Source organism: Melospiza melodia, chromosome 8, assembly GCF_035770615.1.
Source record: "Melospiza melodia melodia isolate bMelMel2 chromosome 8, bMelMel2.pri, whole genome shotgun sequence".
Taxonomy (NCBI): Eukaryota; Metazoa; Chordata; class Aves; order Passeriformes; family Passerellidae; genus Melospiza; species Melospiza melodia.
Genome location: NC_086201.1, coordinates 30,635,255 through 30,660,847, shown reverse-complemented (window position 1 = coordinate 30,660,847; position 25,593 = coordinate 30,635,255). Strand labels below are relative to the sequence as shown.

Below are 25,593 nucleotides of genomic sequence, written 5' to 3'. Positions count from 1 at the left end.
CCTTTTGGGATTTTGCACTGGGTTCCTTGACTCTAATGAATTCAAACACTGCCAAAAATCATTTCACACTCTAAATTGCTTATCTCAAACTACCAGCCTTTGTTACCATCTTGTGCTGACAGGTCATTAACTGTAAGGGATTGGCCTTGCAAAGGGAACAAGAATAGAACACATATCTTGCAACAACAGGTTTAACTCATCATGCAACAGCATTTTAAAATTGCATTAAAATATTAGCAAGTACAGACACCAGGCCACTCAAACACCTTGTGGGGAAAACATTGCTACTTTGCTTTATTTTCTACTTTAAATAACTATGTTCCTGATACACCACTTTAGTACCAAGCAAATAAGATTATAGTAAAAGCAGAACAACTTACAGGAGGGCCAGGAAGGCCTTGAAGTCCGGTGAAACCCCTGTGTCCTTTCTGGCCCCTATCACCTCGATCTCCATTGTCACCTTTGTCACCACGAGGTCCTTGGGGACCCTGTAAATATCAATGATGAAATGTAAAATTTTGGGAAAAAAGAACTGGGAAAAAACTCCAACCTCAAAACCCCCTCATTTTCTTTTAGACACTGCACTTAGACCTCCTTCCCTTTTAAAGATGGAGAAGGTTGAGCTGCATTGAGGCAGCTCCAGGAATCTTAACTTTTTACCAAAGAATAAGTAAATAATTACAGAAAACTGTGCTGTACTTAAATACAGTTGTAGCAAATTTACTCTACTTAGCTACATAATGCAGTCAAAAACCCATGGAACTCTACTAATGATAATAAATAAATTAGAAAACCAATTTTTAAAATATCAGTGTATTTCTTCACCTTACTGCATAAGGCAGATGATTTTTGTTAATGAGATCGAAATATTAAAGATCTCTTACAGATTCATTATGATAAAGCATATTTTCAATATGAAATCATCCAGGCTGCATCTTTACTTCTCACAGCTTCTTTCACCTTCATTATGATTAAAGTACAAGTGAAGTTACATTCCCTAACTACAGAAAACACCCAGGCAGCACAAATACCTTGTTCCTATTACTGTCACAATTTCCTTGTTAGCTTTGATAATTGCAAACTTCTCACACTAATTCAAGAATCATTGGAAAATGTGGCTGCTGTTTTCAATTCTATATTTCTCAGCCCAAATTACATGCTAAATTTCTCAATGCCAGATTCCAAATAGTTTATCTATGGCATCATTATCACTAACTACTCAATAAACTTTACTGTCTCTGAAATGACATCTGCTTAGGGACAGGACAACAATTGTTTTGAATTTCCCAAGTTTGCAATTAATTTTCTGTTCCAGGCTTGGATTGTAAAAGACTTATGTAACATAAAAAAGAGGAGTTTTGTTTATTTTCCTTTTCAGACTGAAGCTGGAAGTTCATGAGTTGAATTAAGGCTTTTTAATGGGAACAGGTGATTTTGTTGTATTTCTGCCATTTTTGTCTAAAAACATCCTTTTTTGTTAAGTAATCATTTCCTTACCCCTTATTTAGACCAGACTCCAGCCATTTGCTAACTCAGGTCCTATCATTATCCAGACACTAACATGCTCCAAATAAAGAGGCTTCCAAAGCACTACTGGAGTATCCAAATACAACTATCCAAATCTGTCCAGCTTTGCAGCTCAGAACTACCTGCACCCACAACACAAGGTGAAGCCCTGCTTGGCATTCTCATTTGGGCTGAATTCCTCACACACTTTCCTCAGTGCTATCTCAGACAAAACCTCAGTGACCATGGGCAACTTACAGGCAAACCTCTCTTTCCTGCACGGCCTGGGGGACCCATGGGACCTCGAGAACCCTACAAAGATTGCATACAGAAAGAATGTGAGGCAATGCATGAAAACCATACACAACAGTTTTTGATAAACAAAATATTTTTTAAAAAAGCATCACTTACAGTTTCACCTCTTTGACCTGCATCTCCTGGAGGGCCAACAGGACCCGGAGTTCCTGGACCTCCTGGAGAACCTGGTAAGCCTGCAGGGCCAGGTTCACCACGATCACCCTGCAAAACAGAATTTCAGCTGTTTATCTAAAGAGGACTGGCCTGGACCAATGCAATAAAACTGTAGCACTGCCAGTCTACTTTTGAGCAATTGCAACCTACAAAGATATTCCTGCTGCAAGAACTCAAGTCTGAGTTTGTGGAAGCAGATGTTCTTAGCCTCTTAGCCAGGCATCCTCAGCTTTGAGAGGTACTATATTCAAAGCTGGGATACACTTTCAGAACAAGCTCTCCATCAGGTTAACTGAATGAAAAGAAAATCTACAATAAGTCAAGAATAAAATGAGGGTTTGCAGAAGAAAATTAAGAAGAGAATATATTCTTACACGTTCTCCAACAGCTCCATCTCGTCCAGGAGTACCATCATTACCAGCAGGTCCCTGGAGTTATGGAATAAAATAGAGCTATTGATTAACTCTGTAATCCTGCATTTCTAGAAGAATTAGAAAGTTGTTCTCCACTTCTAACTTCAAGTCAAGGAGAATGACTATGTCTTTTCTTGCATGCTACAATGCTGTAATACTTACTTCTGGACCAGCTTCACCTACAGGCCCAGTGGCACCTGACTGGCCAATAGGTCCGGGGGGACCTTTGTCACCAGGTGGCCCTGTGGGACCTTGCTTTCCTGGAGTACCCTAAAAAGCATTACAAATATCATATTAAAATTTTAATCACAAAATAAAGAAAGCACTAAAAACCTGCTGCCTGCCAAACTACTACTGCCAGACTGAAATACTATCTACATTTGTGGATGGAAAAATACCTTTATATTTAAAGAAAAGGTTCTTACATAATTTGAATACATATTTAATATACTATGTATTTTTAAGAAGTTACTGATAAATCAGTAAGTCTGATATCATTTTCTGCAATAGGTATGGTGTTTTAGATTTCAGAAAAAAATAATGAAGTTTGAAATAAATAACATGTTTTTCTGTCTCAACACCAACAAATCTTGTTAGCCTTGAAAAATTTCTGGCCGACTTTAGCTATAAAGTGACTTCATGGATCCAGTGGTAATGACAGATCCTCCATATCAATCTTTTTACTAATGGATTTAATACTATTTAATGGCTTGATCTACTGGATCATTAGGCTATCCAGCAAATATCTATAAATCCTACATGAATGCAAAGAGAGCTCAAGTGGCAATTTGGAAGACTGTAGTTCACAATTTATGAAACAGTGCTTGCAGAGTATTTACTCATATTCTAGTGACATTTGGGTACCTAAATGAGAGTGTGGGGTTGTTGTTTTCAGGGACCAAGTTTTAAGTCAAATAGGAGCATTTTACACAAGAGCCTTAATGTTATTATTCACTTACTCTTAATTCAGGTTCAGACTTTCCATTATGGCAGAAACTAAAAGGAAGTAAACCTTCCATCCCATGCATCTGAATGAGATTAAGGTCTTTATTATTCTCTCTCTATTCCCTCCTGCAACTGGAGTTTTCCAGCTTTCTCCTCATGCTAAGGGGCAAATCTCACACAGAAGATCCCAGGCTGATGGCACACAGCCTGGTGGTCACTTACTGCAGGCCCTGGCAGCCCAGGCATGCCTCTCTCCCCTCGCTGTCCTGGCATTCCAACAATTCCTCTTTGACCAGTAGTTCCTGCTGGGCCAGGGGGGCCATCTGGGCCCTGAAATCCAGAGGAGGAAGCAATGTCACTGTCATGTCAGCAGCAATGAGCAATGAGAGCGAGCCTGGAGCTGGTGGAGGGACAGTCAAGGGACGTACCGGCTGCCCGTCATCCCCTGGGTCACCCTTGTCCCCAGGGCCACCAGGAGGCCCAGTTGGCCCTCGATCTCCCACACGGCCATGAGAACCAGGATCACCACGAAGACCTGGGGGACCTTCTTTTCCTGGCTCACCAATAGGCCCAGCAGGCCCTGGGGCTCCCTAAAAAAATGAAAACACATCATTATATTGGGCCCTTTTCTGACCAGGACAATAAAATTCTAAGGACTGTGTTTCAATTAGCTATAAATGCATGCTCTGAGGCTAACAAATGAGAATGAGCTAAAAGCTATTATCATCTCTTTTATGATCAAATGAATGAAATGAAATAAATATCAAATTATGTCCAAAATCCATCCATGTCCCCCCTCAATCTTCAATTCCAAACTCACTTCTTTAAAAGACACTTTTGTATGTTTCTCTCTTTTTTGCTTTTTTCTTTCACCTCAAGTATATAACCACTGCTAGAATACTCACCCTTGCCCATTCTTTCTACCATAATCAAGCTAAAGTTTGGATATAAACTTTTCATTTCCATGGCACAAATTAGTGTTTCAACAGACCTTTGTTCATTTCTCAAATACTTTTAAAAGACTTCATGTGCATATTAAGTTTTCCATAAACTTCACATTTGATAACCTTACAATGACTGCAAGTTGGTTTTTTTCATCATAACATTAAAAGGCATATGAAGCATGACACACTTCTCTGTGTGGTCAACCCTCAATTTGGTCCACAGCTAGTATTTATTTGTAGTGTTTCTGCAAATGTTTGAACAGAAGAGATTTTGTGTTTGTGGGTTTGAGTTTATTTTAATGGAACTTAGGAGTAACTCCACCAAATGAAAGAATCCAGTAGAGGCTCTTTCTTTTCCAAAAACTGTCGTAATTTCAGTCACCACTAAAAGGACAAAAAGTAAAATATAGAGGAAAATATAAGTTGGGATTTTTTATTCCTCTAAGCAATTAAGTCATTGGAGCAATTTGAGCAGCAATTTGAAAGCCTACTTAACCCAATGGAAAGCCTTGGGCCAATATCAGGCATTGGACCAAGGTGAAGACTAATGAACTTTATTTAATGATGCAAACAATCAGTCAGTGCTGACAAACTGTTCTCTTCAACACCATCAGGCCATAAACACTGGCTCACTTTTCTTGCTTTATTTAACCTTCAGATTCTTGGTGACCATTTTATAAAACATACCTACTAGGAAAATTATAATTAACTTACAGTAGGTCCTGGAGGCCCAACTCTTCCAGCAGATCCTGGGAATCCAGTAGCACCCTAAAAAAAAGCCCCTTTTTAATGGCATCTTTATCAAAAGAAACACAGCACTAGTTACCTCAAATGTTCTTGGCTGAATTATTGAGCAAATTATATTTACATACTTAAAAAACAAGCTGAGATAAGGAATAATACACACATTACATAAAATTTCAGTATTAGATTATCTGCAGTCAAGTCTCAGCACATAATGTCTACTTACAGGTGGACCCTGAGTTCCTCTACCACCTTTCAGACCAGGAACACCTGGGGGGCCCTAAAAGGAAAGGAGAAAGAGAGGGATGATAGTGAACACCCAGAATTTTTTTAAATTAACAAGATCAGCCCATGTCACTGGTTCTGAGAGGATTTTATTTGTACTTACTGGGGGACCGTGAGACCCAGCAAGACCCTGTGGTCCTGGAGATCCAGCATCTCCTTTCTGTCCAGGTTCTCCAGGTTCACCTTTGACACCAGGCTGACCATCAGGGCCCTATAAGAAAAATTATTTAGAAGAAACATCAGGGCAGGCAACACCAAATCTTTCCTAACAAAATAATTCTGTAGAGAATTTTTTAAATGGTAAAAATAAAAATACCAGGGGTAAAAATCAGTCCAGAAAACACTGTATTTGTTTAACAATTCAGCATGGTTATTAGAAAGCCACATATTACATTTTCTAAACATTCTGTGAAGCCAGTATTTCCATTTTAAATATTTTACCTCTCTAGCTCACATTTTTCTTCTCATTAGATTTTCTGTTTTCCTCAGCAGCTACAAAACAAACATTGTCTTTTTTTCCCATCAAGGGAAGCAGGTGCAAGACTGTGAAAGGGATCCTGAAACAGGGTACTTAGGCTGTAGGAAACCTTAGGGTATTCCAGTCCATCTGGTCCATCACCTCATTCCAGCCTTCACTACTCATGGCAAAAATCTTTGCTACCTTCTGTAGAAACATTTTAACTTCCCTTATTTTAATCTCAAAGGAACAACATAACATGCTAATGAAAATATGAAATCTGGTGAGCAATTACATAATCCTAACAAGAAAACCACTTTTTAGCTGTCTAGGGTGCTTATTGGCCCTTTCCTTCACTTGATATACTGATGGGAGAAAGAACAGCTCTTTTTGCAGCAAAAATAAGACTCCTGATGCAGAACACCACAATATTATTCATAATGAAGGAAATTCAGTCTGTCAAAGCACGAGGAAAGGAAACTCATTAGTGTTCAAAACACATACCGGGGGGCCAGCAAAACCAACAGCACCAGTTGGGCCATTCTCTCCTCGGGAACCCTGGGCAGAAAAATTGAAATAGCTGTGTTTAAAAACCATCTTTCTACAGATAGTATCAGTTACAGTTCAATATATCAGAAAGGATGCTAACTATTTACCACCATAAGTGTCTTTATACTTTTGTTCTATTAATCAGAATCAAAGGATCTTTTAATCAGAAAATAATGTTACCTATGATGTTAAAAGTTGCCATGCATTCAAGACTATATTGAGCTTTCAGAATTCAGAGATGGAAGGCACAGGTGAGTATTAAAACAGCATTGGGAGAAATTCTGGTCACAACCCACCCCTTTCAGGGATGGCGAAAGAGCACACACTGCATTCAACCTACCACTCCAATCACACTGGGGAAAAAACACAGTAGTTCAAAGATGTACTCTTCTATAAGGTCACAACAGGCTTTGACTGAGCTTTCCACTCAACATTTGCTTGGAAAAGAAGTTGCTGAAGGCTGCCAATTCCAGCACTCCCTAAAAGGGTGGAAGCTGCTCCAAGTTGTACTGGAAATAAGAGTGTTCTGATTTATGACAGGGACATAATCAATTTCAAGCAGTGTGAAGGATCTAGAAGGGCTGAGCTGGCCTCTAATTCCCTAATTGAAGTCAACCCTTAAAATACTTCAAATCACTAATAGATGGAAGATGACAAGAGTTACATAACTGGATGAACTAAGGATTACCTCTGCACTTTGCCCATTAAATATTTGTTTATGTGCAGTGGTATCTGCTAGGGGCATGCTTTTAAAAACATTGACACAATTACAAGTGGTGGCATCGTTTCAGGAGTGAGGTAAGTGAGGGTGACTCTATAAAGTTTGCCCTAAAACAAGTGTAGGTCACAGGAAGAAAATCTGGTAATACTTTTGCAAGTGCACAGCAACAAGTCAGAACTTCACACTTGGCTACAGAGAAAGGGAAAGAAAAAGGGGAAAATATATCAGCAAATAAGAAAAATGCCTGGAGTTTGGATCAGCATTAGGTATTGTTAACTTATACCAGACCAAAAAAAAATTATGTTTACTCACAGGGTTTCCACGGGAACCAGGAGGACCAACTAGACCTCGAGGACCTGGTTCACCCTTAAAATAAAATAAAAGAATTTTATTTCCCAAGTAACTAACTTGTTTGGTCATTAAAATGCTCATGAAGTCTGATAATATTAAGGAACTTCAGTAGAGAAAGGAATAAAAATCTGTTTACCTTTTCACCAGTGGGACCTGCTGGACCCATTGGGCCTATTGGACCAGGGAGACCCTTTTGAACAAATTAAGATGAAAGTAAGTTAGAAAAGTGATGCTCCAAAAAAGACAGTTTAAAACTCCTTATATATTACCATTCCCTTTTTCATTCCTTTGAATTCTACTTTATCTCTGGAAACATCTTTAATCTTCTTTATCTAAAATTAACTTGCATTTTCTCTCCTAACGACCAAACTCCCCACAAAAGATCTGCTTTCCTTCATTCCCTCTTTCTTCTCTAAGTTCATCATCTGCTTTATGCAGTATTCATGAATAAGGCCAATAATACAAAAAAACCCAAAAGTCCCAGCTTTATTTTATTCTCTGAAAAAGGAATCAAGTCTTTTTTTCCGACCTGCAGTGTTCGGTTTCTTTTATGTCAGTATTTCACTTCTTGAATTAAAGTATCCATCACTTTTTCTGAAGATTCATTTTAATCTTACAAACCATGCAAAAAATGTTCTCTATCTCTTCATAAGGCAGGCAAATATGAAATATGTTGCAAACTCTCCTTCCAAACCCACCAACTCCACATAATGATCCTTCATTCCACCATTACTTCACCTGTTCATTAACTACCATAAGCTCTAAATATCCCTTACAATCACTAAGAACTGCTCTGTATCTTTGGATAATGTTTGATTTAGATAACCAATTCCAGCTCACACGTGATAACTTTATTAGAGCTTCTGTATAATAGAGTTTCTCAAAAAAAAAATTTCTTCTTTAACAATAAATGTAGTCTAGACAGGATCCTTGTATTTTGACTGTACCTCAGATTTCCAAATGCTTAGCAGCTAGTACTCCAACTGGTTTGCACAACTCAAGAACCTCAGATACATTCTCAATTCATATAAAAAGTAACTCAAATAACTTCTGGGAAGGAAAAATGGTCAGTCCACACAAAGAAAACCAGTGCAACTGAGATTATTGGACAGTTGGTCTGTGCAGCAGAGTGTGTGCAATGTGTCTTGAACACAGCTTGAGCAGACTAGAGACCTTATTAATGCAATGGAAATTCAAAACTTTCTAAAAGTGCCAGCAACTTACTGCTTATGTGAAGTTTAGTACATTGACAGGAATTTTCACCTGTGAAATTTAGGACAGATTGTGGGCAACTTGATGGAGACAAGGAGGAGTCGTCTTAGTCCAAAACTGAGATCTGGAAGATCTGCCTGCTCATTTGTTCATATTTTTTACTAGAGTCAACTTAGATGAATCCCAAATCAACTGTGAATCCTTTCCATTGAGCTCTTAACTTGCATTACTGATGATACCAAATAGGGGCTTGGAACACAGAGACCCCAAAATGTTTTGCACAGCAGTCTTGAAAAACTTGAAGATTTGGAGGGTGAGGTAATGACTGTAAATGTATGACATAACATAACACTGCATAGTGCTTAACTCCACAAGCTGAGTCCCCTAGCACAGTAAACAAACAGTGTGTGAAGAGTAGGTCTAAAAGGAAGGACAGATTTACTTACTCTTGCCCCATCGTTGCCAGCTGTACCTTCAGCTCCTTTCTCACCTACGCCACCCTATGGAAAACACCCAGAAAGTCCCAGTTATGGCATGGAATGCTGTGCAGGTCATTCCCAGTGACCTGCAGTGTTAAGGGACAGGTCATGCTACTCAGGAGGACAGCAATGAACACACTTACTCTATCACCCTTAGGGCCAGGTGTTCCAGCAATCCCTCTCTCTCCAGGCATGCCCTGAAGGCCTGGTGGTCCTGGATCTCCAGGTGTCCCACTAGGGCCTGGGCTTCCCTGGAACAAAAGACAAGTTGTTGCCTATTCATCTGAGAAGCATCTTTGTCTCCAGGCTGCAGAACATGTTGTGCCTGTGTTGAAGTCTCTGAGGTACAGTTTTAAGTAATAATTTTATCTGAAATTTGGACTTTATTCACATCCAAATACTTTTCTTTTCCCATTGTGTTACTCAGGAAGTCCAACTGTAATACCATAGTTCTTCCAAATACATTAATATTTAATCAGTGCATACTGGAGATGAAAACAGACAAAAAAGAGAAGCTTGAGAATCTTTCTGCCTTGACCTTGATGTCACATAGGTTTAGTATAGAAACTAGGTACAGGGAGAAGTTGTCAGGGGCAGAGATGCTCGTGTCTGTTACAGGTCTCGCATAACTAGAGGCACTCCCTGCTTGACCTGACTTTGCCGGCCTAGTTACATCCCCAGCAGGTACATGCATGCAGCCATGAAGCTTTCAGCATTTCCTTTTAACTGCTTAGCCCTGCCAAGTGTCTTTGTGTAAATTGGCATGGCTCCTACAACATTGCTAGAAGGTTTTCTGCAGCCCAGAAATGGCTTTGCCCAGTTCTACAGTACCCAATTCTCAACATTTAAGTATGTTGCCAGTCTTTAATATTGTTATAACTGGAATTGTGTGTCCTTCCTTATGCAATGGAGATGCCTTCATATTTATAATTAAAAATCTCTCTTATGTTCATGCAAATGATCAAAATTATACATCACATCACTGCAGCAATGCAAATCTCTACTCAGTTTACCTTTGGGCCATCAGGACCATGGCCTCCAGCCATCCCCTTTTCACCCTGGAGACCTGAGGCACCTGGTTCTCCCCTTTCCCCTGGATTGCCACGTTCTCCCTACAAAATGGAAGATTGTCATTTATTTACAAGGCAGGGTAGAATTCTGGTAGACAAAATCCTAAATACACCATAAGTGCAGCAGAGCCTGTGAAAAAATTCTAGAAGAACTGATTAAATAATAACTAGCTTTATGCTTTTGCTGTTAGAGGTGGGGGAAATATGTTGCTCAGCAAACTAAAAACTCTCAATTCACAGCATAAACCAAATCATCTAGCAGGTAGTACTCAACACCACTTCAGGAGCTACAAAATCATTAAAGGTGGTAGATTTTACAGAAACTATCTTAAAACATATCCATATTTAAAACCATTTTGTTCATTTTGTTGGTGGGGGAAAAGGTCAAATACTGACTTTAACTGTTAAAGTCTATGGCATGCATCAACTTCCAACCTCAGAGAGCTGTTATGAATATTAAACTCTAAAAGAAAACACTTACCCTGGGGCCCAATGGACCAACAGCTCCAGGATCTCCAGGCACGCCCTAAGAACAAAATTCACCATTAGAATGAAATCATTATTCATAACTTTATAGTTATGAATATTAGAGACAAACATTTTTATTTCCAAAGTACTGTGAATGTAGATGGCCAGTTCTAAATCCTATCTGTCAGTGACAAGAGGTGATAGTCCAGCTCAGTCCAAGAACACAGATTCTCATAATTATTTTATGGCAAAGCAGTTCTTAGACAGCTTGCAGACTACATCAATCAGTAAGTATTTTGAAACAGAATGGGAAATTCAATTAGAGAGAGAAAAAAACATAAAACTACTTTCTAAATTGTATTTTTTTAATGTTATGTTACACATACATTACCTGATCACCTGGTTTTCCTCCTTCACCTGGAGGACCTGGTGGCCCAGGCAAGCCCTGTAAAAAGTAAATGAAATGGTCACTAACATGATAGAAAGTTATGTAAATCCAAACTTAACTAGGACACCAAGATCATGAATGATGCAGTACACTCAGTACAAGAGCACACTCTCAGAGATTCCCAAAGGAAAGAGTTACATGAATATTGCACCAAAAAGTTTCCCCCTCTCTAAAGCAGATACCAGCCCTTCCTTAACATTGGCAGGACATCTCAGCCCTAGAAGTAAAGTTCTCTATAAAAAGATATTGATTTAATTAAAACTTCATTATCAAGACAATTATTTGCTACATATTTGGAACTTTTTTGGAAAATCTTCAAATTAAAACTGATTGGCATCAAAGGTCCTCTCAAGGGATACAGAGCTGGTGTTTAAGCCTTTGCCAGTTTGGTTTAGTGCACAGCTGATATGAAAGTTATGGATCATTAATTATTCTGAATCTCCTTGCCTTAGTTCTGAAGTTATATTATGCATAATTTGATTTAATTTCTCCAATTTAAGTTGATAAAGACATGGCTGTTTATTTTTTAATTAAAAAAAAAAGGCACATACCTGAAACCCTGTAGGACCTGGAGGGCCTTGTTCTCCTCTTTCTCCTGCCAGACCCTACACAAAAGGAAGTAATAAGTAATCAGAAAAGGAATATAGGCAGGCTCCACAATTTTTTCTTTTCTCTGAATATGCATATTTTCAATTAGGTATTTATTCACTATACATTTTTACTTATCCCAGGACAAGATAGCCTATCTAAAAGATGTAATAAGATGTGTATCATTTCTTTCAAACCCTTCCCCTAAAGGTTCTCTGGTAAAAGGAAAATATTCAGTTCCATTAAAACCAAGAAAGATGTGAAAATTAACTATGATAATTTTTTACTCCTTGCACTATTTTTGTAAAGATTAGTAAAAGCAATTAGACTACTAATATATATATTTTAATACAAAGCTGGCAATTTTTCTAAGACAACTTTTCTTTAAATGTTCTTGGAATTTTTTGCTTGGAATCAGCAACTGGCATGAAGATTGATAAGAACAGAAGTCAAAAGAGGAGTGAGTAGATAGAGTACCAGGCAGGCAGGCAGGCAGGCAGGCAGGCAGGCAGAGAGGTAAAAACTGACTTACTGGTGGGCCAACAGGACCAGAAGGGCCAACTTCACCATCTTTGCCAGGGGCTCCCTACATTAAAATGACAGGGGAAGAAATCTTGTGTAGTGAACACACATAACAGAAAAGCACCATTTTCCATAACCATTGCAAATAACAGGCACACTCACTCTCTGTCCTGGGACTCCTGCATTGCCTGCTTCTCCAGGCTTTCCAGGATCACCCTAAATTGCAGAAATAAAAATGACCAGGTTTAGATATTTTTCACCCATAAAATATACAGAAATGGTTCAAGTCAAAAAGGGATTGCCATACTCACACTACTACCCTTGGGCCCAGGAAGGCCCATGCTGCCTGGCTGGCCTCTGATTCCTATGGAACCTGCTGGGCCTGGACGTCCATCTTCCCCAGGAGCACCCTGCAGAGATAAAGCATTTTCCACATTAAATTCTAAATATATTTATTCATATTTATTCATATGAATTTATTAATCCCAAGACAATACTTGTATATATAAAGAAAATAACATTAACCTGGCTTGGGGCTTCACTTATCAGTCAAAATGTCTTTACAGCAGACACAGCAATAGCCATACTGCTGGATTTAACCAAATGCTATGCAATTACTAGAATTGAATCATGTAAAAAATAATTTACTGTGTCCATGCATCAACTAGGAAAATATGTCCAAAGCCTCAACTAGGAAAATATTTAGTTCAAACATTTAACAATGATGGAGCAGCAGGTAAGCAAGAGACACTGTGATAAAGACAAAACTAAACAAATGTTATTGGTACTAATTTTGAAGTTAGGAATGTAAAGTGAACTATCAAAAGAGAAGAAGAGCCTTAATAAATAAAGAAAACTCAGGTTAATAAAGGCAATTTCAGTGAGGTAGGACCTTTGAATTACTGTGACATAAACTGAAAAGACTAATTTTTGTCACTTACCAAGGGGCCAAGTTTTCCTTCAGGGCCTTGAACACCTGGATTTCCTGTCAAACCCTAAAAGCAGGAACAGTATTCGTGTTAGGGTTTGGTCTATAATTCTATAACAATCAAGAAACATTAAAAAATCCCAAAAATATGCTTGATTACTGCTATAGCACAAACTTCTACATGTTAAAGGTCTTAATTTTTTATTCACTTTTCAGTTTCATCTCTCACTGTCTTTGATTTTTCTTCTTCCTATTTTTTCTTGCTTTACACCTCTTAAGCTTCTCACAGGCTCATCTTTATTTCTGCCATGAACTATACCACATTTTACTGCTCCCTTTATCCCCTTTTTCTGATATTTTGAATTTTCCTCCAAAAATTTTCCTGGTAAAAAAATCTCTAGGTGATATGTACCACTCAATCTTCCATGTTATCAATCAACAATTTAATGAAGGTTGGCCTTCAATCCATGTTACCTGTAGCAACCGTGCTTTACAAACGCATGTCCTTCATTTGCATCAGCTGTTCTCAATCAGGGCTATTTCTCCTTTATTCTAAGACAAAACCTGTGCTTCTCACCATCAGCAGGAAATAAAGACAGGTCTCTTTGCCTTTAGCCCCACTGAAACCAGTCTGCCCTTGCAGAACAGCTTCTGAATTCCCCAGCATTCACTGCTGCCTTTGGAAAATGACAGGTATCACAGTTTATAGGGTACTGCTAGAAGTCCCTTACCCTTGCACCTGGAAGGCCAGGCTCACCAGGACGTCCAGGATCTCCCTGACCTCCTTTAGGTCCAGAAGATCCTGCTGGACCACGCTCTCCTTGGGCTCCCTAGAAAGACACAATTGAGCTACTAGTTAACATCTAGAGCAGTGACAGAGGAGCAGGTGAAATAAAACATTATCTTCTATTAAGGACCTATTTTTACAAACAAAGTTACAAATCATTAATATTTTTACCATTATTAGTTTTCTAATTATTATCTTTTCTCCCCAAAATTATTATTTAAAAGATTCTCCTCCTTCAACCAAGTTTATATAAGCATTTTAGAATCCCTATATTTATACTAAGAAGGTAGGAATTTACAGAAGTACTAGTCAAATGCCTGTGTGAGTCATTTCCCTGGAAGTGTAAGAGCAGTTAGGAAAGCCAGATAAACCCATCTTTTTAAGGGCAAAGTCCAGAAAATCACACCACACAGAAAGAATAGGCAATTTTTCACAGAGCCCCCTCCTACACAGTAACACATAAAGCAATATAAGAGTAGAACAGGTCAATCCTTTACTGTGCACATTTCAAAACAAGGGAGCTTTAAGCCAGGGACAAGCAAGCACAGCTGAACATCATGAGAACTGAAAGTGACTTTTCCCAAAAAATTTTTGTCTCAAAACATTCAGATCCCCTATTAGCATTTGTAAATTGGATCTGCCTGTTTGCCCAGAAGCAGACATTTTTAATGGAACACTTCCTTTTTACGTATCTGGATGTATGAAGATTTAACAAACTCCACAGTAAAAGATGGACACTTATATTTAATTTACCTTTGGTCCAGGCAAGCCATCAGAACCTGGGAAACCACGGTTTCCAGGAGCACCCTAGGAAAAGCAGTAGGTATGAGACAATTATCTTAATTTTTATATAGGTTATTACAAATAAAGGACCAGATTTGTGGATTGAAGATTCAGTTCATTTCCTTACAATTTTCTTACTTCAGTACTTTAACTTGGGGAGTGAGGGATGGGTTTATGACTTAAGACTGGTAAAAATATCAGTGTCTCATTCATGCATGCTGGACAGCTCCTTCTGTGTGAACAGCCTCATTGAAAGCAAAGGGCAGTTGTGCAGGTGTAGGAAAAACTCTGCAATGAACTTGTCCTATCTCCATCCTTTCTCCTACTATACTACCCCAGGCACTGAATCTCCACATTAAAGTATCCAGTGTAAAAAAAAACAATACACAGTAGTAACTACTGTTCGAAAAATAAGGTTTGACTACACCCACAATCTAGCTGTAAGAACATCCATGAGGAGGTCAAAAGGTTTTTCAGCTTAGCAGTGCATCTCTTAAGACATATTATTCCTGTAGATTTCTTACCCTCTCTCCAACAGGACCTGGTGGACCTACTGACCCTGGATCACCTCGAGGACCTCTTTTCCCTTCTTCACCTATGGGGCCAATAGGACCCTGGGGACCTTGTGGGCCCTAGTGAGAATAAAATGTTATTTTAAAAAACATTGTTAAGCTCACCATTTCTCAGGCATATTGAAACAGACTGTCTTCTGGACACTATAAACATTTTTCCAAATAAAGGAGAAGAAAACAGTTAGGTCTTGGACCAGTTAAAAATAACAGCTTTTCAGCATCTGCTTTTCTCTTTTACAATGTTTATAAGCTAATAAGCTGTAATTCTGCAGATGGGCTGGACACTGCTTCTTATAATCACCCACAATAATTTGTATTTTGTCAGGCTGCAAAGGAGTCAAAATTCAGTGAGACTAATAGAAATTTTCAAAGGAGAAGACAGTGGTAAAGAAACTATTACTTCACCTCTATATTTTTGTCAGATAATACATGACTATTAAACTGGTGAGAAAGAAAAGCTGAAGATTGGTTGATAAACCAAGTCAAACTCTGCAGAGTTGGTTTTCTCCCAAAAATTACATAGTTATAAGCCTCTGTGTTTCCTCTTCATCTTAAAAAGCATATGGAGACTTACAGGTTCACCTTTGGGTCCTGCTTCTCCCTTGAAACCTGGGACACCAGGGTCTCCCTGAAAACAAACACATGAATAGCACGAGGAAAGTTAAAAGTCTGCATAAACCACTTCATCACTTTGTATTATGCCATAAAACAAACATTTCCTAGTTTAGTGACTAATTATAGGCAGTATAATATGATGCTTATAATGGTTTGTCTTTACCATTAGGGTTGTTTATTATTATGTTATCAATATAAAACTTAAATAAATCTCTTTTCCAAGGTTTATAAAGACACAGTTCTTTTTCAAAGCAGTGGTATTTTGGATACACAGCAGATTGACAGGATCTGAGTATGCTACTGCTGTATTTAAGGAAGCCCACTGCTAATCCCTGCTTCAGTTCCATGGAGTGACACGTGCCAGGCACTACAATTCCCAAAGGGACAAAGACCCCGTTACCGGCTGGCCTCGAATCCCGGGGGGGCCAGTGCTGCCCTGTGGTCCTGGGGAACCAGGGGGGCCTGATAATCCAGGGGGGCCTCCAGTGCCTGGGGATCCCTACAAATACAAACAGGAAGCACAGTAAGGAAACACAACCAAAACAAGGAAATAGAAGAAATTAACTTACACAGTTTCTTCAACAGGAAATATGATTACTTACAGTAGGGCCCTTTGCACCAGGGGAACCATCTGTCCCTTCAGCACCCTAAAGATAAGGTACCAATCATTAGAAATCATTTTAATGAGATGGGCATCAATCACAAAAGGAGAAGATAGCTATTTTATCCACTTTACAAGACCAGAAAATAAAGGCTATAAAATAAATGTAGCAACATACGCAAATGCTAAAAAGAGCAATAATGCATACGAGTTAATGTAATTTTTAATGCTGAAGATCTTATGTTTAAGCTTAAGTTTTAAATTCTTTGAGAATTGAGAGTGTATTGAGATTGTGCAACTTTCAGTTTTCCAACTTGTAATAAAACAACAAATAGGTATTGTCAATAAAAAAAGCACAAAACCAATGAATGAGACCTCTTTTCCTCGGGAAAAGGAAAAGAGGTCTCATTTGAGTAAAACTCTGTCAGGGCACTAAAAATCCCCATAAACAGGTGAACAGGCACAAGCTGACCCCTGAGGAACTCAATTCAATGCACTTACAGGAAGACCTTGTGACCCAGCTGGGCCCTGGGGACCCGTTTCACCTCTTTGTCCTTGAGGACCTTCAGGACCTCGAGGACCTGTTGGACCTGCTTCACCCTAGGATGCCACATGAGAAGACAACTTCAGATTATTTTGCTCTAAAATGCAACACTATAAAGTAATTCAAGAGGAATACTGAGCTTATAACAGGAAAACAATTAATGTTTCAAATAGTTTATTACCCTTAAAATGAAATTTTGCTTACCTAATTTTGCTTCTATCACTTCTAGGTGAATGAGAACATTAAAAGTATAGACAGGATTTTTTCTTAATATATACAAGACAAGGAAACTTTGCAGAAAAGCAGCACTATCCAGGAGTCCAAATAGGATCAAAAACAGACCTGTCTCTCTAAAATCTCACTAAGTGTCTGTAATTTTACAAGTTTTTTCTACCTTCATTAGCAGCAAGGCTGTTAAGATTTAGATATGGCAACATATCTGGGATTGGTTGATTTGGTTTGCTGTTTTTTTTCTTTTTTGCACAGTACAGATGAACTCACTGTTACAGAAACTACATTAAATATCTGTACATACATTAATACAATTAAATCCCTGTAAGATTAGACTGGATGATAAAAAATTCCTCTCAGCATCTTCTTTGAATTTTAATTTTATATAGGAAATATGCCTTTTGGAACTGATGCTTACTAATATCACATTGTCATAAAACAAGTCCACATCTTCGTTGTATAATCTGCTGAGCTTTTATGAGTTCAACTATTCCAATTTTACATCATCTGATGATCTAACTGAAGGTAGCTTCTCCTTTTCAAAAGCTCTAAGTGATTCATCATGTGACAGCTTTTTGAAACATTTCCTTAGGTAAAATCATGCTGAGCCATACTAAAACATTTTATGACATGCACTACAAGGGCTATCATTTAACTGTACACTCCTCTTGTCTAGACTGTGCTTTTTCCAAGAAAGGTTGGAGCAGTTAGAGTAGATGATTCTAGAGGTCCTATTCCAATCGGCTCTTCTATGACTCTATGATTAAGTTGATACTGTTATTAAGACTTGTTTCCAAACAGTGTCATGAATCTTGCCAGCTTCACAACAACACAAAAACATCTGCTGATCTTGGCTACCTGACCAATTGAGAGTTTCTTCTTGTATAACATTTTCTTATCATGTTTTAGGGGTTTAGGAGTGTAAAGGGATAAAGAGGAACAGCTGGAGGCAGGGCATGTATAAGAACTATAAGGAAGTGGTATGAGTTGTCTTTTCTGTCTCTGAAGACATTGACTCAAGGCTAAGAAGCAAAAAAAAAAAAAAAAAAAAAACCCAAAAACACCAAAAAAAAAACCAAAACAAAAAAAAAAAAAAAAAACCCAAGACTTTCTTGCAAAGCAAGAGAGGGAAGTGCCACATAGAGAGTTTTTCATCTCACAGCCCAATCACTCCAAGCCACAAAGGTAGTACCTGAGTACCTGTAATTGGCTCTGTTGTGATGAACTGCACATCTCTGTTGGCGTTCAGGCATTTCCCTCTTACCAGTCTAGACCATCCCAAAAAGCGTTCTTGGCCAAAACTAGACGTTTCAGCACTAGAAGGTTCTGCCTCCATATTGTCTTCGACCTGCCCTCCCAACCTCACATCTAGCAATGTATCTTGCTATTCTTTGAATATTCTGGACAAGATTCCTGAAGCACAGCGTGGCAGTCATCTTATAATCACCCCTTGACATGAGCAAAAGGGAAAGCAAAGTATCTTAACAGTGGTGAATTGCAATTGCTTCATTTGGCTTTGGGTTTTATCTTCTGTCTGAAGGTCTTGAGTAAGACTGATTTGACAACAGCTCCTGGGGATCTGTACACATGTCAGCCTGAGCTCTGTGCAGTCTAGTACACATTTTTAGTTGTGTGTTGTTAGACATTTTAAAAAGACACTCATTTTTTTTTACCTTTATGCCAGGAATACCAGGAAAACCTGGAGATCCAGTTATACCAAGTGGTCCCTAGAAAAGACAGACACAAAGCTGTAATTCAGTGACTTAGATCACACAGATTAGTATCCTATCACTGGGTAAATGTGGGTCTAGATTACCTGTACTTTTTAGTCATAAAACATTTGGTTATAACAAAACCAGAATAACTATAAATATCAGGTTTTTAAGAGATACATACACATTTTATGGAATTATGGTGCAGTTCTTTAATAATGTGTTTGCTGACTTCAGCAAAGCTACAGCTCTTGATTCACCTATTAATGCCTGAATTGCAATGTACACAATTCACGGTGAACAATTATAGTATTAAGATTCCTAAACTCACAGGCAAATCCACTTGAAAGCTGTAAAAAAACAGACCTTGTATCAAAATTTCAGGGCTAGGGAGATAAAGATGTTTCCATTTCCATAATGTCTCTTGTGCTGTACAAGACATTCAAGAGAACTTTCTACTGTATTGCAAAGGCTTGGGAGGGCGGCACACAGTGGTTATCAATACTCACTGCAACACTGGTCCCAGATAATTCCTTTTTATCTTTTCCTGATTTTCTGTCTTTTTGTAAAATATGATTCATGCTGAGAAAAAATGTTCTATCTAATAAAGCTCTCCTGACAAACTTAATCAGAACAATCTGTCCCACTGAGCATTAATTACAGACAACATTTCTGCCGTGACCTTGCACTGGATTTCTACAGAACTGATGCAACAGCTCACCAAGTATATTTTTGAAAACCTATGTCCCAGTTTATTGGATCACAAATAAAGTCTGCCAAATCTCTCTCTTGTTGCAGGAAGAGTTCCAGGATTAAGCTGTACCACTGCACTGACCCAAATAACAACACATTTCAGTAACGCTTTCTCCAGTGAGAAACATGTGCATTCAGGACGAGTATCTCCCTTGTGACACTTGATGGGATTTTCCAAAAATATTAGCCAACCACTTATCATGTCCAGTGAAGCGGAGCTCACATTTTAAGCCAAAGAAAAATTACAAGCTTCATGTAAAACCTCACAGCTTGCCACCCAGCTTCCTTTAACTTTATAGTTTAAATACTGAAAAGAATATTTTCTATGTTTGAAAGGTTTTCCTAACAACTAATCTTTCCTTCATGATACACTAAATAATTGAGTTGTGTAGCTTTTAGGCACCTACACTCATCATTTGAGCTTCTATTACAGTTAATTATTTCTTCATGAAGTGTTTAATAAAACAGTGTGTTCATTAAGATGACACAGGTAAATGAAGTTTTCTCAGAACTTTGTCACAAGTAAATAAAGAGTATGCACAGAATGAAATTCTAACTGCAAGCAGGTGTGGTTTAGGGTTTTGAGGTTTGGGGTTTTTTTGTGCAGTGCTTTTGGGATGTTTGTTTGTTGGTTTTTGGTTTTTTCTAAGCTGAACATCACAAAATGGTAAAGGCTGACTATATCAATGGGTAGAAGCTGTTATGCCTAACCTACAAGTGATGCTTTCAGAAAAAAAAGCAAACATAAATACCACATTTTTAAAGTGGAAGTTGGCCTTGCACAAATAGTACAAAAACATCACCAGTTTTTCACATACAAAAGCAACGCAAAACTAGCTGTGTGTTAGAAACATCCCCCACTCATGTGAATTCACACGAATGTATTCTGCAAATACAGAGAGATTGGGCTGTGGGATCAAAACAACATTGCTACACTGACAGTGTGAGTGTAAACAGCCATGTTTCCTCTGCAGCCCTGCTGCCATGGTGGGAGAACTTCAACAGCCCTGCAAGCCAGGCTTTCTCAGCTTGGCAGACATTCAGACACAGGCCTCTGTCCTTCAGTTCAAACAGTGACTGTCCTTAATTAAAAGGCCCTTTTACACATCTGGTAATGGAACAATTGCAGGGAGCAAGTTGTGCTATCAGTGAGTGCCTTTCTTCTTGCTGACAACAAGGCTCATTTGCCAGCTTTGCAAGTGAAGGAAGATAAAATTCAATTATGAACCGCTTTATATTGCAGCGCATGCACTTGAGGCACTTTCCTCCCCACCATAGGGGCTCCATAAGAGCAGCAGAGCATCACCTCCCCAGGAGAGGCTATGGCCAACTCCTCTGCAAATTAAAACCTTTAGATGAAGTAAACTACAGAGGAAAATTTTGCAGAGGGCAGCACTAAAACTAAAATGAGTAGAACAAGGAATCATTCTCGGATAATTAATTCCAGATGCACTTAACTGATACCAGCAACTGCCAACTTTTTTCTTTTTTTCTGGGAGTGTCAAAAGGCAAGTGGAAATACAGAGTGAAAAAGTGGTTGATTGAGAATCAATCACTTACCATTGGGCCTGGCTTCCCAGGCATACCATGCTGGCCACGTCCACCCTAGACAGGAAAATAAAAAACACAGAGCATTTGTAAGAACTCTACTTACTTTTTAATTATTTATTGTCAGCATTTGTGATAAAACTATATATACTAAGGTGATTGAAGAAATGATGGATTGCACATTCCTCCAAACACTGGCATGGAAAACTTCTGGAAGAAATTATGCTTCCATTTGAGGTAATGGATTTCTCTATTTTCAGAAAGGACAATATTTTGAGAGTGTCATTGTATGGGGCACATGACACAAGTGGATCATATAAAAGTCATGGGGAGAAATGCCAGAAAAACAATACTTGATACTGGATGTAAAAGCAGCAAGATGAAAGTTCTAATTCAAATATGATATTATGTCAAGGATAATCTCTCTTTTTGCTGAAAATCAAAATATTTTAAAGAAGATAGCCTTATTATCTGAAATTAAATTTTTATATTTAATCTAAATAGAAATCTAAATTGAAAGACTTAATCTTAACTTTCATTTTAAACCTTTTTCCAGACAAAATGGAAACATTATTTCCCGTTCAGTAATTTTTGCTGAAAAGAATCTCTCACAAGAAATCCAACAGAAACATAGAAGACATTTTTGTATCCCAGAAAATCATGCTGTGAGGGTATCTGGACTCATGGGCAGCTCTGCTGTGAGAAGTTACCATATAGTTATCATTCTCATTTTAAAACTGTTTTTAACTTTTAAATTTATGGTATAGATCTCACCCCACAAAACTGCTCAGCCCTAACTTTCTTAAGTGATGGCAGAGCTCACAACATCAGTGACTGGCAAGTCACATGAACTAACACTTTCAGGCTCAGGGATTTAAATTTAACTAGAGAAGAATTACAAGAGAGAAGGAAGATTCTACTTACAGGGGCACCCTGTGGTCCAATTCGTCCTCTTTCTCCTGGCATTCCCCTAGGTCCCTTGAAGAAAGAACAAAAAGTGCATTATTCAGGAGTCATCATGTCAGAATAAAAAAGGGTTATTTTCTTCACCCCTGCAGGAGTAACTTATCTTGTCCTATAGCAGAAAAGAAGTAGCAGCAGCTCATAAAAATCCTTACAGCTTCACAGGCTTGCCCGGTGGAAATTTAATAAACTGTAAGTTCTATTTTTCCCTTCCAACAGTATTTCCAGTTTTAAACACATTAGAATAAATTCTTTATATACTTACCAGTGACAATAATGTAACTTCTTTCACTAAATCTCATTCACAAATTAGATTCCACTTCAGGGATATTACATTCTACACACAACATAGTGCTTCACAGAGAAATTCCATTATCTGATATCAGAAAGAAGCTTTACTTCCAGGAGCACTGCTGAGAGTCAATTTTTGTCATGTAACACTACCCATGCATATTCAGTTGTCCAAAACCACATGTGAATGAAAATTATTCTAAAAAAAAGTTTCTCCATTTCACTTCCAGGTCATGCATACTTATCCTCACCATAACCTCCAAAATCCTCTGTCAATGGTTTACTTAGCCAGTTCATTCCTGATCTAAATTACTCCAGTTCTACCTCAGAACAACCCAAGCCAGTATTTCTCACGTTGAAATCTCTCCATATGAGGCACCAACATGCAAAAGAAAACACTATCACCCTACACTTATGTGAGTTGGGAACCATCACCACACCTACAGCCAACTCTCTGCTGAACCTTCTGATTTACCATTATTACCTATGTCTGTGAATGGAGGGGAGGAACAGCGTACAGTGGACCAAATTCACTGTCAGAGTAGCAGAAACCAAGCCTTCATGAAGATAAAGTTCAGCTCCACGAGCTCAAATACAAGTATCAAAGCCCTGCAATTCCCACTGGCAGTAGTATTGACAATCACTTCTGCAACACCCAATGCATGTGACACTCACTAGAGGACCTGTTGGACCCATGGCTCCCGTTGGTCCAGACTCTCCCTAGAAAAAGAAATTAAATTATTAGAGAAATGGGTTAAAGGAAAATTGAGTCACATCTACCCCTGTCCTCTGTGCTTATGTTGGACCTCAGGGGCAGCTTTGCACAGGTACCTGTGCGCATCACACCTGGTAAGGACACTGCTCCCCACTCTGATGGAAATGCCATCTTTATGTGTTCTCAGTGTTTATGTGTTCTCTGCCAAAACTGCTGCTGTTGTTGCCTCCACAGAAAGTGGTAGGCAATCTTAGGAAAGAAGTCTTTTCTTACACAAACTCTCCTTAACTACTAATCTCACACTTAAATTTAGATTTTGGAAGATTCACTTCATTTACTACTTTTTAAATCTAAAGAAATAATTCTCTCCCACATTCAATTATCACCTATGCCAGGCCAAAAATGTTTCAGCATCAGAACTGATGAAAGTGGAAGAGCCTGAAAAAAGTGTTCTATTCTCCTTTAAAACGTCTTTTAACCTATCTTGAAAGGACTGACTCCAGCTGGCTATCCTGTGTTACCACTGCTTTGATCTGAAGTTGTAAGAGTGGTGCAGTGCCAATGGAGATCAAAAATTCTGAGAATAATCTAATAAAACAGTCTGTTTGATTACAATACATCTCCTCTCCAATGCGTGTTTCTTTTAAGCCAATCTATCACAATTTAAAAGAGGAGAGTCAGGTTTAAGTTATGCATTATTTTATTTGGTTATATTAAAAAAAGTTCAACTTGGTCCCATAGAGCCAACAAGAACCATGAACTGTCCAAGTGGAGAACTGCAAGATGTGCATGGGCCCTTTGTTAACAGACTCTGCTCTTCAGTATTACACACATGTCACAAATGGAGCACTCAGCTCACCCAGTGACCCCTCACAGGCCTAAAGCAGCCCCAGCTGCAGCTGGGACTGGCACCTTTGAATTCTATCCCCCACATAAAGGTCAGAGAGGGTACAAAGCTGTGTTCAAAAGATCTCCTGCCTTTCAGGATTTTGGTATTACACAAAACATGCTTAATCATTTATTTGTTTTGGCCATAAACACACCTTTGCTCCAGCTGCTCCAATTTCACCTTTTGGACCATCAAGGCCTTTCAATCCCTGTGAGTTATAAAAATATAAAGAAATTGTATTTATATATGTACACATAGAGAGCGGTCCCACTATTATTGCTAAAGTAACTTGATATTAAAGTATTAAGAATGGATCTGAGGTGGTAAGAGTAAGAAAAGAAAAAATAAAGAAGAAAAAAAAACAGATGGAATAAAAGTTTTTGAACATTTCCTAAATGGAAACCATTTGTACAAGGTACATTTCCCTGGATTTGGTTTCCTTTTAAAAACAAAAAAGTTTAAAAAAAAAAATCTAAAACAACAAGGAGGAGTCTCTGAGCCATAGGAAACCAATTTATTCCTCCCTGAAGTAAAATTCTGGCCAGAAAACTTGGTAATTTGTAATCACTCCATGTTGCAAACATATCCACCTCTCAAGTTCCCCACCCTAATGTAAGACATGCCAACAAAGTGAGAGAACTGCCAGGTTTGCACCTCCTGAAGCTTGGCAGGGCTCATGGAAGCTCCTTCCAGATTCCCAGAACATTTGAAATAGAGTAAAAAAGCACTGGAGCATGTAATACAAAGGTCAGCTTAAAGGGGAATTGTACTGATTTTCTGCAAGGTCCCCTTTCTCTCAAATGCCAGTATTTCTGCTACAGCTGCCTCATCTGTAGTGTAGGCAAATTCTGCACAGATACAAAGAAAAATCTTCATTCTGAAAGTGCCAAGAAATACCATCTATATCAGGGGGAAACCTTGTCTCTTACCCGGTGACCCTTGAGACCTGGGAGACCAGGAGCACCAGGAAAGCCTCGAGGGCCCTAGGTAGGAAAAAAAAAAAACACAAATATAATCCTGATTCTGCAGATAAACCCAGCAATCATGGTATTAACAGGGATAAGGGCAGCAGCAATACTAATATTGCTAACACTCCTTCACCTTCATCATAGTGAGGAACAGCATTTGAGCAGCTCACAGATGATACAGCCTTGAAGTTATTCTCAGTGTGATACACATTTTCACTGATATTAAAAGCTTCATCATTTATATTGTTGTATGATCAAAGTTCAAATTTCACCAAAATAATGAAATAAAATGAGTAGCAGGTCAAGTTTTGAGGGTTAATATGGACAAACATTAATTAGGCTGAGATCAAAATTCAGAGCAAACACTTAAAATGAACTAGAAACTTCGACCTGCAATCTGTACCTGTTCTTTCTTTCATACTATGTCAGTCCAGAAACATGATAAACAACGGCTACCAAAACATATTTAGCAACTAAACCAAAGCTCTCTTGCAATTAGCTTCCTACTAAATTTCTCTGG

General features: G+C 38.4%; 1 protein-coding gene across 3 annotated transcripts in view; it reads right to left on the bottom strand.

The window, feature by feature from the left end:
- COL5A2 (collagen type V alpha 2 chain) overlaps positions 1 to 25,593 on the bottom strand; it is a 128,105-nt gene that overhangs the window by 7,062 nt on the left and 95,450 nt on the right. For all 3 annotated transcript variants that reach the window (XM_063162540.1, XM_063162538.1, XM_063162539.1), the window contains exons 13-48: positions 25,035 to 25,088; positions 24,260 to 24,313; positions 23,177 to 23,221; positions 22,172 to 22,225; positions 21,260 to 21,304; positions 18,908 to 18,961; positions 16,961 to 17,059; positions 16,461 to 16,505; positions 16,259 to 16,357; positions 15,818 to 15,871; positions 15,196 to 15,303; positions 14,642 to 14,695; positions 13,833 to 13,931; positions 13,115 to 13,168; positions 12,485 to 12,583; positions 12,336 to 12,389; positions 12,184 to 12,237; positions 11,615 to 11,668; positions 11,007 to 11,060; positions 10,629 to 10,673; positions 10,091 to 10,189; positions 9,221 to 9,328; positions 9,045 to 9,098; positions 7,523 to 7,576; positions 7,348 to 7,401; positions 6,270 to 6,323; positions 5,412 to 5,519; positions 5,250 to 5,303; positions 4,994 to 5,047; positions 3,764 to 3,925; positions 3,558 to 3,665; positions 2,553 to 2,660; positions 2,352 to 2,405; positions 1,918 to 2,025; positions 1,765 to 1,818; positions 381 to 488 (exon numbers count right to left, since the gene is read on the bottom strand). In XM_063162540.1, the coding sequence (XP_063018610.1) occupies positions 381 to 488; positions 1,765 to 1,818; positions 1,918 to 2,025; positions 2,352 to 2,405; positions 2,553 to 2,660; positions 3,558 to 3,665; positions 3,764 to 3,925; positions 4,994 to 5,047; positions 5,250 to 5,303; positions 5,412 to 5,519; positions 6,270 to 6,323; positions 7,348 to 7,401; positions 7,523 to 7,576; positions 9,045 to 9,098; positions 9,221 to 9,328; positions 10,091 to 10,189; positions 10,629 to 10,673; positions 11,007 to 11,060; positions 11,615 to 11,668; positions 12,184 to 12,237; positions 12,336 to 12,389; positions 12,485 to 12,583; positions 13,115 to 13,168; positions 13,833 to 13,931; positions 14,642 to 14,695; positions 15,196 to 15,303; positions 15,818 to 15,871; positions 16,259 to 16,357; positions 16,461 to 16,505; positions 16,961 to 17,059; positions 18,908 to 18,961; positions 21,260 to 21,304; positions 22,172 to 22,225; positions 23,177 to 23,221; positions 24,260 to 24,313; positions 25,035 to 25,088 (2,619 nt within the window). The remainder of the gene's footprint in view (positions 1 to 380; positions 489 to 1,764; positions 1,819 to 1,917; positions 2,026 to 2,351; positions 2,406 to 2,552; positions 2,661 to 3,557; positions 3,666 to 3,763; positions 3,926 to 4,993; positions 5,048 to 5,249; positions 5,304 to 5,411; positions 5,520 to 6,269; positions 6,324 to 7,347; positions 7,402 to 7,522; positions 7,577 to 9,044; positions 9,099 to 9,220; positions 9,329 to 10,090; positions 10,190 to 10,628; positions 10,674 to 11,006; positions 11,061 to 11,614; positions 11,669 to 12,183; positions 12,238 to 12,335; positions 12,390 to 12,484; positions 12,584 to 13,114; positions 13,169 to 13,832; positions 13,932 to 14,641; positions 14,696 to 15,195; positions 15,304 to 15,817; positions 15,872 to 16,258; positions 16,358 to 16,460; positions 16,506 to 16,960; positions 17,060 to 18,907; positions 18,962 to 21,259; positions 21,305 to 22,171; positions 22,226 to 23,176; positions 23,222 to 24,259; positions 24,314 to 25,034; positions 25,089 to 25,593) is intronic.